This window comes from Condylura cristata, unplaced genomic scaffold (genome assembly GCF_000260355.1).
Source record: "Condylura cristata isolate star-nosed mole 26May11 unplaced genomic scaffold, ConCri1.0 scaffold00007, whole genome shotgun sequence".
Taxonomy (NCBI): Eukaryota; Metazoa; Chordata; class Mammalia; order Eulipotyphla; family Talpidae; genus Condylura; species Condylura cristata.
Window position 1 is genome coordinate 26375568 of NW_004567108.1, and position 14095 is coordinate 26389662.

A 14095-nucleotide genomic window follows, 5' to 3' on the forward strand; every position below is an offset into this window, starting at 1 on the left:
TGGTTCAATTAGATTGCAACAAAAGGAATGTCTAACAGTTACGACCAAGCTGAAAAGGTATCCAGACACATAAAAATGTTTGGGTACAGAAAATCATTTGTAGTCAGGAATAAGTCAGACAGGAGAATGGCAATGAGGAGAGCAGAGCCACCTGGCCTCAGTGCAAAAGAAATGAGTAAGTTAAGGGAGGCGTCAAATTATCGAAGCTGTTCATACTGCAATATTTCAGGTCACAGACTTAACTAACAAGAATGGAAAGCAAAGGTCAAGTGTGAGATGCACTGTGAAAGAATTAAAAAGAAGAGAGGACTTTATTAGACATGAAGAATGGAGGGCAGTGATTGGAATCAAGGTAAGTTCAGCTACCTGAAAGAATTCCCAAACTGAAGGGGTTTATGGCTCATTGTCTGGAGAGGAAAGTGTTTTAGCTTAAATGGACACATCAGTTAATTCCACCTACAACCGGTTTAATGCAATTCAAAGCTAATAAAGTAGTTTTACTAGGTGCAGAACCGTATCTATGCTCATTACTTTTTTTTTTTTTGCCTTGCTAAATCTACATGGAAAAAATCTGCACATAGAAAGCATAAACCATATTATAATCAGATAAATTGAGAATAAGAAGGTATTGAGGAAGAGACATTTTAAAGTTTGTAATTTTCTACTTTTCTACGTGAGGGATGTTGTGTGTGTACACACTATACTAATATACTGTTACTTACAACAGGTCAACTAACGGAAGTATTCTGAATATAATACCATTTTAAATGAATGAGGAAAAATGTGGAGTGAAATTTCCTAGGATACAGACAATAACTTTTTTTCCTTTTATTTACTGATATGAGTGAATGAGTAAACTATGGAATAAAGGGATATAGACACAGAACTATAAAGAAAAGCCAAATCCCTTAAATCAGAAAATAACTATTTAGAAACGATGTCCTTATTTACAAAAGTGTTCAAGTTAAATTTTCTTCCTCAGGAAACAAAATAAGCGATAACACAATTTATGAAGATTCCAACACACATTACAAAGATCTGAATAATTGCCAAGTCTTCCAATCAATAAAAGTGCCACATATTTAGCCTTAAACCTTTATTTTTTAAATAAGTAGTAAATCGAGATTGTGATAGACACAATCAGAGGACTGAGAAGCAGAAAGTACAGACCTTTGGATACCTCTTCTCCAACTCATTCCTAGAGAAAACTATTTTTGTAGTTTGCTGTATGTTGTTATAGATTTTGGACTAGACATGGTAACATTTTTCTTGTAAATTAAATTCAATCAAAATGCTGCCATCTTTCTAAGCAATCATCCATTCATCAGTAGTGAATATTGTACATTGATGATTCAAAAGACAAATAAAGTCTGGAATTTATTTTCAAGAAAGTTCTAGTCTAGTGGGAACGAAGTATGCCATCTATTACAACATAGAACTTAGTGCTATAAGGGTCATGACACTAATTTTAAGATATTTCAAAAGATGTTAGCCAGGCAATTTTTAGTTTCTTTATATTATGAAGTGACCATCAATTTAAGTATGCATTTTCTGGTGGTTTTAAGATCCACAAACACATGGCTTCAGATCATTTTATTTTTGGCCCATCAAAAATCCATCTGAACAAATATAAACACTGGTTCCCTGATTTTAAATATTACAGACTCAAAGAATCAGCAGACTTTACTTAAATTCATATGTCAGAGAAGGCAAAGAGAGTCACTGAACAGTGCTTCAGAGAACATCTCATCAGTAAGAACAAGACTGATGTTTCAACATCCTTTGTGTATAGTCAAGGATTTCCCCTCCTTTTAAAAGATGGACAGATGTGTGCTCATATTTAGGTGGTTCTTTTGATCCACCCTTAGGAACTGCGTATGAACCTACTGCTTGTCAAAGTGCCCAATGAGATCATTATTCATTGCTTAGGAAGTCTGTCATGTTGCATTTAGCTTTTATACATCCCCCATTCATTTTGTTCCTCTACTAACATCTACTTCCCTAGTCCAGACAGTTTTTAGGAACTCACACTTAAAAACTATTTTGTCTGTTGCCTTAGACAGAAAATTATGAATGAAATGCTAAGATGCAAGCCTGTTTTAAGTCTGTGTTGCCTTATGGAACTCAAAAGTTAAGAGCAACCTGCAGGTTTTAGAATGTGTGAACTCTGCACTTATAATGATGTAACTATTTTTAAGTTTCTTTGAGATGTATTTAAATAAGAGTCCCTGATTTTCTGATGCTTTTAGTTTTTCTCTCTCCCTGATTCCAAATACCTGAACATCTACCAGGGCTATAACAGAGTATTTTGAAAACCACCCAATCTAGTGCCTTAGGTGCTATAGCACAAATCAATAAAAGCAAATTATACAACACAGGCTTATAATGACTTATTTACTTCTCTTTTGCTATTATAAAATGGAAAAAGAAATCTTAAATGGGATTCTTTATTAAATCATATTAAAAAACAATACCTTTAACAAAAGTTTTTCTAATTATTTTTCTTAGCTCTAATTATATATCACAGACTAATACTTATTACATGACAAAGCAAACATCAGAGTTTTGGGATAACATTATAAAAAATAAACATTTTGAATAAATAAAATTAATTCTGCAATCTCCTAGGGAAATTTTATTTTATGTCAAAAGAAAAGTCTAGACTATCTCATGTGCCTTGCCTTCTGTTAGTTCTAACAGAACAAAAAATTACAAGCTGAGAATTTGTGGGATAATAAAAATCTTATCAGAGGAAATGCTGGCAGTGCTGGATGCCACCTCTAATCTCTTCATCATTTCCTTGATGAAAGATCATTTTTCAGAAATTTTTAAAGGGGAAGTTCACAGCTGCTTCTTTTCACCTCCATATGAGGGGAAAAGTCATGGGAGTAAACTTAGGAAATAGTCAATAGTCATTGTTACTCTGCCTGTGATTTGCCCCTGTGGATTGCACATTTATTTTTCTTAAGATTTATTTACTTATGCATACAAGAACTTGGGTGTGGGCCAGAGGTGGGGGGTAGAGGTGGTGGTGAGAGGGTTCACCAGAGACACGGTGGGAAGCAGAACAAATTGATTGACTGAGGGGAGCAGCAAGCAAGGCAGGAGAGGTCTACCACACCATGTGAATCACCTCCTGGCCAGGTATTGAACTCATGTTGCAGTGGCTGGTGATAGTTTGATAGTGCTGTGTCTTTAACCCCCTGCACCACCAAAGAGGCCAAAAAACTCCACGTTTTCAGACTATTTCTGAATTTAAGAGCTGGCAAATCTTATAAAAATGCAATAGGTTACCTGAGGATAACATCAGTGTCAATTTAAAGATAATATCAGTGTCCCTACTTTAGTATCAATATGATTCTTTTCTAAACTCCTTTGAAAATGACTGTTGCAATTAACAAACATTTACTTGTAAGAAAACCTCTAAAATACCAAATTGGGTCTGACTTGTTCAAGGCTGTAAGAACTTATTGCTGAATTTTTAAGAATTTTGTGAACCAGTTGTTAAATATAGCCATTAAATAAATGAAATGATGCACTCTTAAAATTTAAATATAATTGTAAAAAGGTAGTACTCAATCTCACCACTTTTAACTATTTTATTACACTTTATTACCACCCACATATCTAATGTCTCTATGTAGAAGAAGAACCACCCATGGGTATGCTATTTTGGATCTCTTTTCAGCTTGTGTTGAGTCATGTTGCCTTCGTGGCTTGCAACTGGCCACAGCGAGACAACATGGAAATTAACTCAGGCCCCAGATCAGTTGTCCCTTGCCCCCAGGAGCCAGTTGTTAAGCATCTACCAGATACTGACAATACTAGAACACTGTGGGCTGAGATGAATAAGTCCTTACTGCAAAGAAATTATCACCTTACTGAGAGATGGGCAAGCACTTAACTGTAAGATGTTTTATAAGTGATTACAAAATAGGGGTTAAAGGTATTACAGGAAAAGGATGAGATGCAATTAGTCTTGCTTGAAGTGTTCAGAGAAGGTCTCACAGAATAAACAATCTGACTAGACCTTCAACATTGAATAAAACTGCCCTTGGCAGAGAAGGGAAACGCTCTTCCAAAAAAAGAACAAAGAGTAAAAAGTATGAAATTCCTTAACATGTTCTGGAAAGAAATAATAGCTGAATATGTCCAGAGTAGTGTTTTGTAAACTTATCCACTTGGAACAGCTAATGGCAAAGAATGAATGGGTAATTCTGGTGATTAGAAGCTGCAGTTTGAAAAGGCTTATTTTAAGAAAAAATTCATTCATTTTATCTATTTCACCTTAAAATTTGTCATAAGTTTCCATTATGCTTAGTATTTTTTTTTTTTTTCAGCTCAGATAGTACTCTGTTCTTTCCACTAGAAGAGGAGGTCTTTTGGAATATCAAAATACTTAAAGATATGAGGGAAACATTAGTATTTCCTTCTAAAATTTATTTATATATATTTTACATGACTGTTAATTTTTGCACAATGTTTGCTTTCTCCTCTCAGGTACAGAACCCATAAAATTTCACCACCAATTCACCCGTGCACTATCACTCCAGTCTTTAGTGCTCTTCCTGCCCATTTTGGTCCCTCTCTACTTCTTCCACTGTAGAATGTCTCTGACCTATAGTTGAAAAAAAAACTAATACATAAAATAAAGGCTAGTATCTCTTATACATACACATCTCTGAGGACATAAGGATCCCCCAGTAATCTCCCCAGGAAGGAGACAAACACAGGCAAAGGTATAGTAGCAAGATAGAATAGGGTTAAATGGATAAAAAGGGAAGTAGATAAGGAGATTAAAGGAGAAATACTCTGCAGAATGACTCTCAGCCCTAAAAGCTACATGATATGTTTTCTTCATTCTCCGGACTCTAAATACATTCACCATGAGGTATCAGGAGAGTGTGTGGCTATATCTCACAATGAGATGGAGTGTACACACTATGAAGCTATTAAAGCTATTCCTTCAGGGCCTCTCATTTGTATGGTACATTCCAAGACAATATTTCATCTGGCCATAGGTTTTTGAAAAATTCACAAACCTAAGATATTTTCATTGCACTCAGTTAAGACTTTTGTCTTTTTATCTCAAGTTCTCTTTTGCCATACTGCTTCTTGGGTCAGGTACTGTACATTGTATGAATTTGGACAAATGTATATAATAACGTATCCTTCCTTATTATATTATCAGATAGAATATTTTCACTTTAAAAAGCCTTAGAGGGGCTTTCCCTCGTGGTGCAGCGAGTTAATAATAACGTATCCTTCCTTATTATATTATCAGATAGAATATTTTCACTTTAAAAAGCCTTAGAGGGGCTTTCCCTCGTGGTGCAGCGGGTTAAGCACAGCCCTAAGAAGCTAATGCCATTTCAGCACGAGTTTGATCCCCGGTCAGGGAGCTGACCCACATGGCGCAGCAGATTTCTCCTGACCCGCCCGCTACTCCCCTCAGCAGTGTACTTTGTTGATCTACCTGTTCTGCTCCCCACTCTTTCTCTGGTGAGCCCTCTCACTGCCTCTGCACCTCTGCCTGTATCCCTGCCTGTATGCATAAATAAATAAATCTTTAAAAAAAAATCCTTAGGGTTCCTCCTATTCATCTTTCTTCCATCTCCCAACCAAGCCACCATTTATTTTTTTATTATCTCCATAATTTTGCCTAGGATCTGAACCTGCCCCTGTAAGGTCCTGTGCATTTATTTCCATTCAAATGTCACAGAGCATAATAATATGAGTCTAATATAAAAATTGTTTCTGAACTTATTCACCAGCTAAACTACTTTTCTACACCATGGATAATTAAATGAAATTAAACTTGAAGAACATAAGTTGCCTGTCCCAAGGCTCTGTGGCTCAGAAGCACTGTAATAAGTACCTTAGTTTAAAAAGTACAACTGCAGGGCTTAGCATTCAGGAATGACTATGAAGCACTACAAAACAGAGGTTGAGGCCAATGCACTGAAGGGATTGTCTGCTGTGTAGAAGAGCACAGATTTCCCAGACAGACACTGATGGCTTTAAGTAGATCTTGTTTTAGAATTAAATTTGGGAATAGCATGGGGAACAGAGCAGGAAGTAAATAATTTGGTAACACTGTGAGCAAGCAACAGACTTGCTCTAACATCATGAATACCTGAATTAGGTCTATGAAATAAAAGGACAGGAGAAAACAGGCTACAAGTGTTATCAAAAGGATCAACAGCCCTGTGACTAACAGGATGTGGAAAGTGAGGGAGAGGGAGCTGTTAAAGATGACTCCAAATTTTCTAGCTTGAGCATGTAGAAGAAGAATAGTGCTGATAATGAAGTTCAAGGATGTAGCACAGCAGACTTTTCACAACTAAACAGTAATGGAAAACAAACTGGAATTACTGCCTTAGACTTTTTTGACAAACTTAAAAAATATATTTAAAACCCGTTAAACTTCTTTTTATCTGAGTATGTTGGTTTGTCTTTTTTTCTTAGGAAAAATCAATCTGCAAAGCATGAAGACAACAAATAGAAAAATAGTAATACGTCATTATGTATAAGTATTTTCTTTAAATGTCAATGATCTGAACTCCCCAGTAAACAGCACAGAGTTGCTGGTCACATTAGAAAAAGAAACTCTACTTTCTTACATCTACCGAGCTGTCCTGCAAAGTAAACCTACAATACAAAAGATAATGACACATTTAAAAAACAGGCAACAACAAATGCTGGAGGGGATGTAGAGAAAAAGGGACTCTCCTACACTGCTAGTGGGAATGCAAACTGGCCCAATGGAAAGCTGTGTGGAGGTTCTTCAAACTGGTAAAAATAGAACTATCATATCAATTCCACTTTTAGGAGTCTACCCAAAGGACACAAGAACATTAATTCAAAAAGATACCTGCACCCCTATGTTTACTGCCACATTATTTACAATAGCTAAGATTTGGAAATAACCCAAATACCCAAAAATAGATGATTGGATCAAGCAGATGTGGTATATATACACAATGGAATACTACTCATCAATCAAAAAAAAAGATAAACTCATGCCATTTGCAGCAACATGGGTGAAGCTAGAAGGCATCATGCACACACATGTGAATGTACAGATTTGTTATTAATATACTTTACTAATATACTTTAATAAGAATATATAAGACCCAGTTGATCTTGTCTCCTACTCATGGACTTTTGCATATTCAACATTTATAATGATACAGTCTTTGGTAGCTAAGGAACTGGTGATTTCTGCCATCTGTCACTATACCTCCACTTGTCCCCAACCACAGACTCTTTAAATAATGTGCCACACTCCAAATTTTTCACTGATTCTATTTTTTGTCAAAATGTTGACAGTGTCCTGATTTTTGCTAGGTACTTTTGTTTGTCTCAATCTAATACATTTCAATCATGCTAAAGTACAAATTACTATGAACTGTTTGATAAATCAACTCACCTGAGACAACTGCACTTATTAATAGCAACTAGAGAAAATAGAACTTAAGAGAGTGCAAAAAAGCAAAGGTCTTATTTGTCCATTCTCAATCACACCTCATCAACCGCTTCCACCATTATTAATAACACTGCCTGTGTACATTATGGCTAAGCAGACAAAGCGTCCTCTCTGAATGTACTCACAGGTCATTGTGGATGAGTCCATAGATCTGTGGCATGCTCATATGATAGATTCCTCGCAAAATAACTATGAGGAGAATCACCACAAAGGCTGGAAGACCCCAACTCAGGAGGAAAAACAGCAGGTATCTTCTTTCTGTGTGTTCATCGTTCATCACCAGAACATACCAGAAATTCACAGACTAAGGAAGGAAAGAGAATATAAAATGAACAGGCTCCAGCAGAAGACACAGACTCACCAGACTTAAGCACAAGCAATTATTAACTCACAGAGACTAGGTCCTACTTAATAATTACAGTTTTTATTCTTTTAGTTATGTGCCACATTCACACACTCAAGGAATTCAGGATACCTCAACAATCTGAAAACTGGAAATTATTCAGTACATTCATTGTACTTTTCATTTTAATTGACTTCATTTAATTTTAGTCATTTTCTTTTATTATTCTGTAAGTGCATTTTTTGAAGAAACACTGGTATACAAACATACTTCCAATATGAACTTCATGATGACAATAAAGTAAATATTCCTATTTTCCGGACTGTGAGACAATATTTACTTGTAGAAGGTCTTTCTCATGGCAGGGTGAGATATGTTCCAGGGAAAGGAGATTCAACTGTGAAGACTGTACCAATTCTAGTAAACAAAAACTGTATACTGTTCATCCATGTGACAAATACACAAGTAGGGAAGCAAATTTTAATTTCCAAACAAGTGGAAATAAATAACGAGACAACATATTTATTTTATATTTCCATCATAAAAATGCTATTTCCTAATATAAAAAATCTGAGAGAGATAAAAGTATACAGATAAAGGAGGATAAAGGGACATATTAATGGAATAAGAAACCAAGACCTAGGATTTTATTATTAGCCCTAAACCCATACCTAGTTTGTATCTAAGTCACACATAGAATTTATGTTTTCTACCTTCTCCTGTTCTCTTTCCATGAGGAGCAATTATGTTTAATTACCATTTAGTAAAGGAACAGCCCTGGTTGTTATGTCATGTACCTTTCATACAATAATATTCACTAGATATCATATTTCACATGATAGAGAATACACATGAATACTATGTATTACACACATATATTTTATATCAAAGTGTTACATATTACATATTAAGTGAGATATTATATACAAGTGCTGAGCACAGAGTTGCCACTAGAAATGCTACTACCTCCCTTTAATCCCTTATTAGGATAGCAGAGTGTGAAAGATAAAAAGCTTATAACCAAAAATAAGTGGTGATACAATGGAAACTCTTTCTATGTGAAAAATGAACATGGCTAATGTCCGTGGGAATCATATGCTCTTTACTAAAGCTTCCAAGTCAGATTCTATCTGGACCAAATTTAGCCTAGAGGGATTAGTATTGATTGGACTAAATCAGTAAAAGATAATAATGTTAGGTTACTTGGAGATTTTTGTCTATGAATTTTATTTCCTGTCAGCATGCCGTATCTTTCGTACATCTGCTATATATTTGTAATTACGGAGCATGTTCTCAGCTGTTGCTTATGTAAATTTGTTCTAACTTTAAAAATATTATCAGGCCCTCCCTGGTGGTGCAGCGGGTTAAAGCACAGCACTGAGAAGCTTAAGGCACTTCCGCATGAGTTCGATACCCGCCTGCCACGGAGGAGATCCACATGGCGTGGCAGACCTCTCCTGCCTGCCCGCTGCTCCCCTCAGCAGTGTACTTTGTCCATCTGCCTGTTCTGCTCCCAGCTCTGTCTCTGGTGAATCCTCTCACCCTCCGCATCTCTGGCCTGTACCCCAGTTCTATATGAATAAATAAATCTTTAAAAAATTAAAAAATATATATTATCAGATCCAAGAGTCCCCCCCACCAACTCCTTCTTCCAGTAATCAGTAAAGGACATGGGCCCACTTTTGTAAGACTGTATCAAGTAACAGAGGCTCTGGTGATCAATACTGTTTGTCAGATAATGAAAAGTCATGAAGTGAGGGTGATTAACCCACCTCCAAAATAAAAGTATCAATTCTCTATTTTAAATATGTTTGTGTACATTCATGTAATAAGGTAACTCAGCGATGTAATAGGTAAAAGAATTGGCAAGGAGAATAGATTGCTAAATGACTTCCAAGTGGATTCATCATGACATTGATCAGGACATTTCCAAAATGTCTGCTGTTACACACACATGTTCCATCCGTGAGAATGTCTGAACCTTTCAGTAACTGTCTTACCTTCACCACTGGCTCCGATAAAACTGACATAAATGTAATTGTTTGCTAGATTTATAAACGCAATGTTTCTATCCCAAAGAGCTCAATGCACAGGGTGGCTGAATTCTTGAATATAGTTAAGTAAAACAAGTTCCAAATGTCAAACTTCTGTTAGTCAAAAAAAAATCCCCTCTTTTTAAAAAATAGTCCCATTACTCATATAGACTCTAAGGACATTATTTCCTACTATATCTTTTGTTATTGTTGTGGAATTGAAATAATTTGTAATGGAACAAAATTTAATTATCCCATAAATATCATTGTCCAAACATAATATTTTCTTTTGACCAACTCTAAGTTTTACTTATTTAAACATAGTATGGCTGTTACATTTTGGGGTATGTGCCTAGGTCATGAATGTTCCTTCTCTGAATGCTGTCTCCCTATTTACCCTACTCCAGCCCACCCTATACAAAGGGAGACCCCACTCTGCTCCTCCTCTGCCCACAAAAACTGACCCAGACTGGACCTGCCATTCAGCACTGAATTCCTTAAAATTAGGTGAGTGTCGAAGCTCACTGTTAGAAAAAAGGTAGCAGTTAGGTAGCAGTTAGCTTTTATGCTGGGGGTAATCAAAAGCCTAGTGAGGACAGAAAACATGTTTACAGAGAAAGATGGATAAAGTCCACTTATGCTAACAGTCACGTGTGAGGGTCAACTTTTTCTAGTTCTTGGATTCATTGAGTTATTCTATATATATGTGTGTTCCTTTTATCATGTTTAAATTAGCTCAACTTAGTTTTTTGTTGTTGTTCCTAAGCTACACACACACACACACACACACACACACACACACACACAAGAATAAGTTTGTGCAGATAGCTGAGTTAAAATATTCAGCTACTGACTTTCTCTAAAAAAGAAGACAGTGGAACATTTGTCTACATTGCTTTCCTTGCAATCATGGTTCTTCCTTTATAATGTAAAGTAATAGTTTTAAGAGACCATCTTTATATAACAATTTTATGTTGACAGATACGTAGCATGTGTGATCTGTGTGCCTTAGTGTGTGATGATCAAATGTTGGAACTGACAGAATTATGCAAAGTCAGTATATGTCAAAGAATGTCACTTACTCTCACTCAAATAGGCTACAAGCAGCCTGAGCATGGCTTACCATTCACTGCCCATTTTACTTTTTCTTTTCTGCTGAAGACTAAATGTTAATAGAAAATTTAAGTATCTTATTTTCATTTTTCTCAGCTGTAAAAATTTTGGAAGAACAATTATTATGACTCACCTTAAGACACCACTACTATAAATTTATGTTGCATTAGTTATCAAAATGTTACGACTGACCAATTTAACCAGTGGTATCATTCTGACAATTATAATTCACATACATACACAGACATACTGTTTCTTAGCATTAATGTGAGATAGGTTCTGGAAGCAGATCAAAAATTTTCAAAAATATTTTCAGTAATGGAAAAATATCAAATAAGCCATTGTGAAAGGGTTAACTGGGTAAAATGTTCTGTAATGAGTTTAAAAATCAGTGTCACACTTAATGTTAACTCTAAACACTGTTATATTTGAATTACCACGTTCTTACCATCATCATTGCTTATCAGTGAAATATAATGTATTTGAATATTCATGCTGATCACAATTTCCAGCATGTCAAAGTTACTTGGGTGGTTGTCACTTAAGAGAATTTAAGAAAAGACCATTTTAAATAAATTTAAAGAAAACTACTTAAGGATATTTTTGAAATTTTTCTTTGTAAATACAAACACTGGAAATAAGGGAAGATTTGCAAAGGCACACAAAACACAACTGAAAGAAAATCTGAGATTACTAATGAATAATGTAAACAACAGTTTTATACAAATCTGAAAGACAAAGTGATTACAAATTTTCTGTGCATTTTTTGACAAGGTTCTGCAGGTATAAGCTGCAGCTCGGGTAAAAGGAAAGATTAAATTTTGTGTTATTAACAATTCCTGACTCACATTTTATGAACTAATTATTGAAGACATTATAATTCCATAAGAAAAGCTTTAATGGTATGGGTGCATAAAGTATGAATTTTAGCAGTAATACATCCTTACAGATCATCCGTTCAGATCCTTAGTACTAGAGACAAAGAAATCTGAGGCAGTAAGAGAAAAATAGAACTTTCAACATTCTGAATAGTAACGCAACTGGGCAGTAGAATACAAGCCCAAAGTGCCTGTGAGAACCAGTTAAAATGCATTTCCCGGCCCTCCCTGGTGGCGCAGCGGGTTAAAGCACAGCACTGAGAATCTAAAGCCGCTTCCACATGAGTTCGATTCCCGCCTTCCCCGGAGGTGACCACATGGCGTGGCAGACCTCTCCTGACCCGCCCGCTGCTCCCCTCAGCAGCAGTGGACTTCGTCGATCTGCCTGTTCTGCTCCCCACTCTGTCTCTGGTGAAGCCTCTCACCGCCCCTGAGCCTCTGGCCTGTACCCCAGTTCTGTATGCACAAATAAATAAATCTTTAAAAAAAATGCATTTCCATTGAGTTTCACATACATATGAGCAATATTGTTATTTGACTGACAGATTATTTTTCTGTCTTCATTTGCCTCCACTCATTTTTCTGTGTCAGTGGAGATGCATTTTCCTGCTGGAATTATGGAGATCAGCCTTTTTGTTCTCAATGTTTTGATAACACTGAATAAAAACTCAAAGGTTCTTCAGCATATAAATGGCTAAAATGTAACTGGGCTCTGGTAGATTAATTTTTTAAGCCTCATAGTACCTAGTAAAATGTTTGCATGTAATCTTTACTGAGATATATGAAATAAATGAAAACACACACAATTTGAGTGCTTAAAATATTTTACTGAATTTAACAATTTCATAGTATGGTTTAGTTGCTAAATTCAGTCATTTATATGCTACCCACCAGAATGAATTTCAGGAGGCTTGATAATTTTATTTGATTTGCTCCAACTCCTCATTTAAGGCTTTTTTAAGGGTTAGCTAAAAATATATTATGCAATAGTTTGAAAAAATATACAACCAAGATTTACCTCCTGGGTAATAAATATATATCCCACCTTAAGCCTATCTCATTTATTCAAGATAGCTGTTTTCTTAGATATTATTATGATCTTTTTTATATTTAAGGAGAAGTACATTTCCTGGAATTAAGAATACTTTCTAGATTTAGAAAATAAGATGTAAACCAACTAACTAAAATATCCAGATCTAATTTAGGTCAAATATAGATGGGAATAAACTAAAAGACTGTTTTTGTAAGCATGTTGATTTACATTCCTACTTAGATATGTGTTTATTTTTACAGTAACATGAAATTTCAGCAATTACCATTACAATTTTCCAAGGCCCCACATAGGAAAATCGAAGATACACTTTGCTAATGTTTCATTGTCATAGGTCCTAAACAGTAATATAGTACTTAGTAGTACTTATTATTATTATTATTATTATTTTTTTGCATAGAATGACTGGGGTATAGACCAGAGGTGCAGAGGGTGAGGGGATTCACTAGAGACAGAGCGGAGGAGAACGGGAGGACCTACTGAAATACACTGCTGCAGGAGCAGTGGGCGAGACAGGAGAGGTCTGCCCCAGATGGGTCAGCTCCCTGCCTGGGGATGGAACTCAGGCAGTAGTGGTGATAGCACTGATGACAGCATAGGGCCTAGAGATTACAGGAGAGCTACAGAGACCCCATATTAGCATATTCATAAAATATGAATGAGCAATGCCTTTTTGAAGCAAACAATGTCTAAATATCAGAATTTTCATTGTAATTGGAGTAAAGTTGGTGTCCAGGCTATCATTTCATATTTGATTATTAAATATGTCATCAGAAACCTTGGACTGATTCACAGCATCAAGTTTAGTCAACGATAATGACTGTTACTAATTTTATCATGATCATACATTCTTGGTCATTCATTCCTGAGGGCAGTCAAAGAAATGTTAACACGTGTCCTTCTCCCAGTTATCCTTTAACATTTTTGCATGAAATAAATTGCAAGGCTTTCTGAGAATTAGAGTATTTCCTGAGTATACCAATTTTATCTTGGTAATTATCAGTCTGATGGCTTTAATTCCTTTGATGTCCCCTCAAATTAAATCAGTAATGAAGGAAAAACATAGCTAATTTTAGCATTTCCTTTCCATTGATATACTCTGGCACTAAGATGTCTTTCTGCCAAGGAATATATAACATGTATATCTGCTTCTGCACAGTTGAAGCAGATTCCTGTACAATTTAAGTA

General features: G+C 35.7%; 1 protein-coding gene across 1 annotated transcript in view; it reads right to left on the bottom strand.

Moving 5' to 3' along the window:
* ADGRV1 (adhesion G protein-coupled receptor V1) overlaps window positions 1-14095 on the bottom strand; it is a 402490-nt gene that overhangs the window by 136142 nt on the left and 252253 nt on the right. Inside the window, exon 83 of the mRNA XM_004678139.1 lies at window positions 7615-7793. Coding sequence (XP_004678196.1) covers window positions 7615-7793 — 179 coding nt within the window. The remainder of the gene's footprint in view (window positions 1-7614; window positions 7794-14095) is intronic.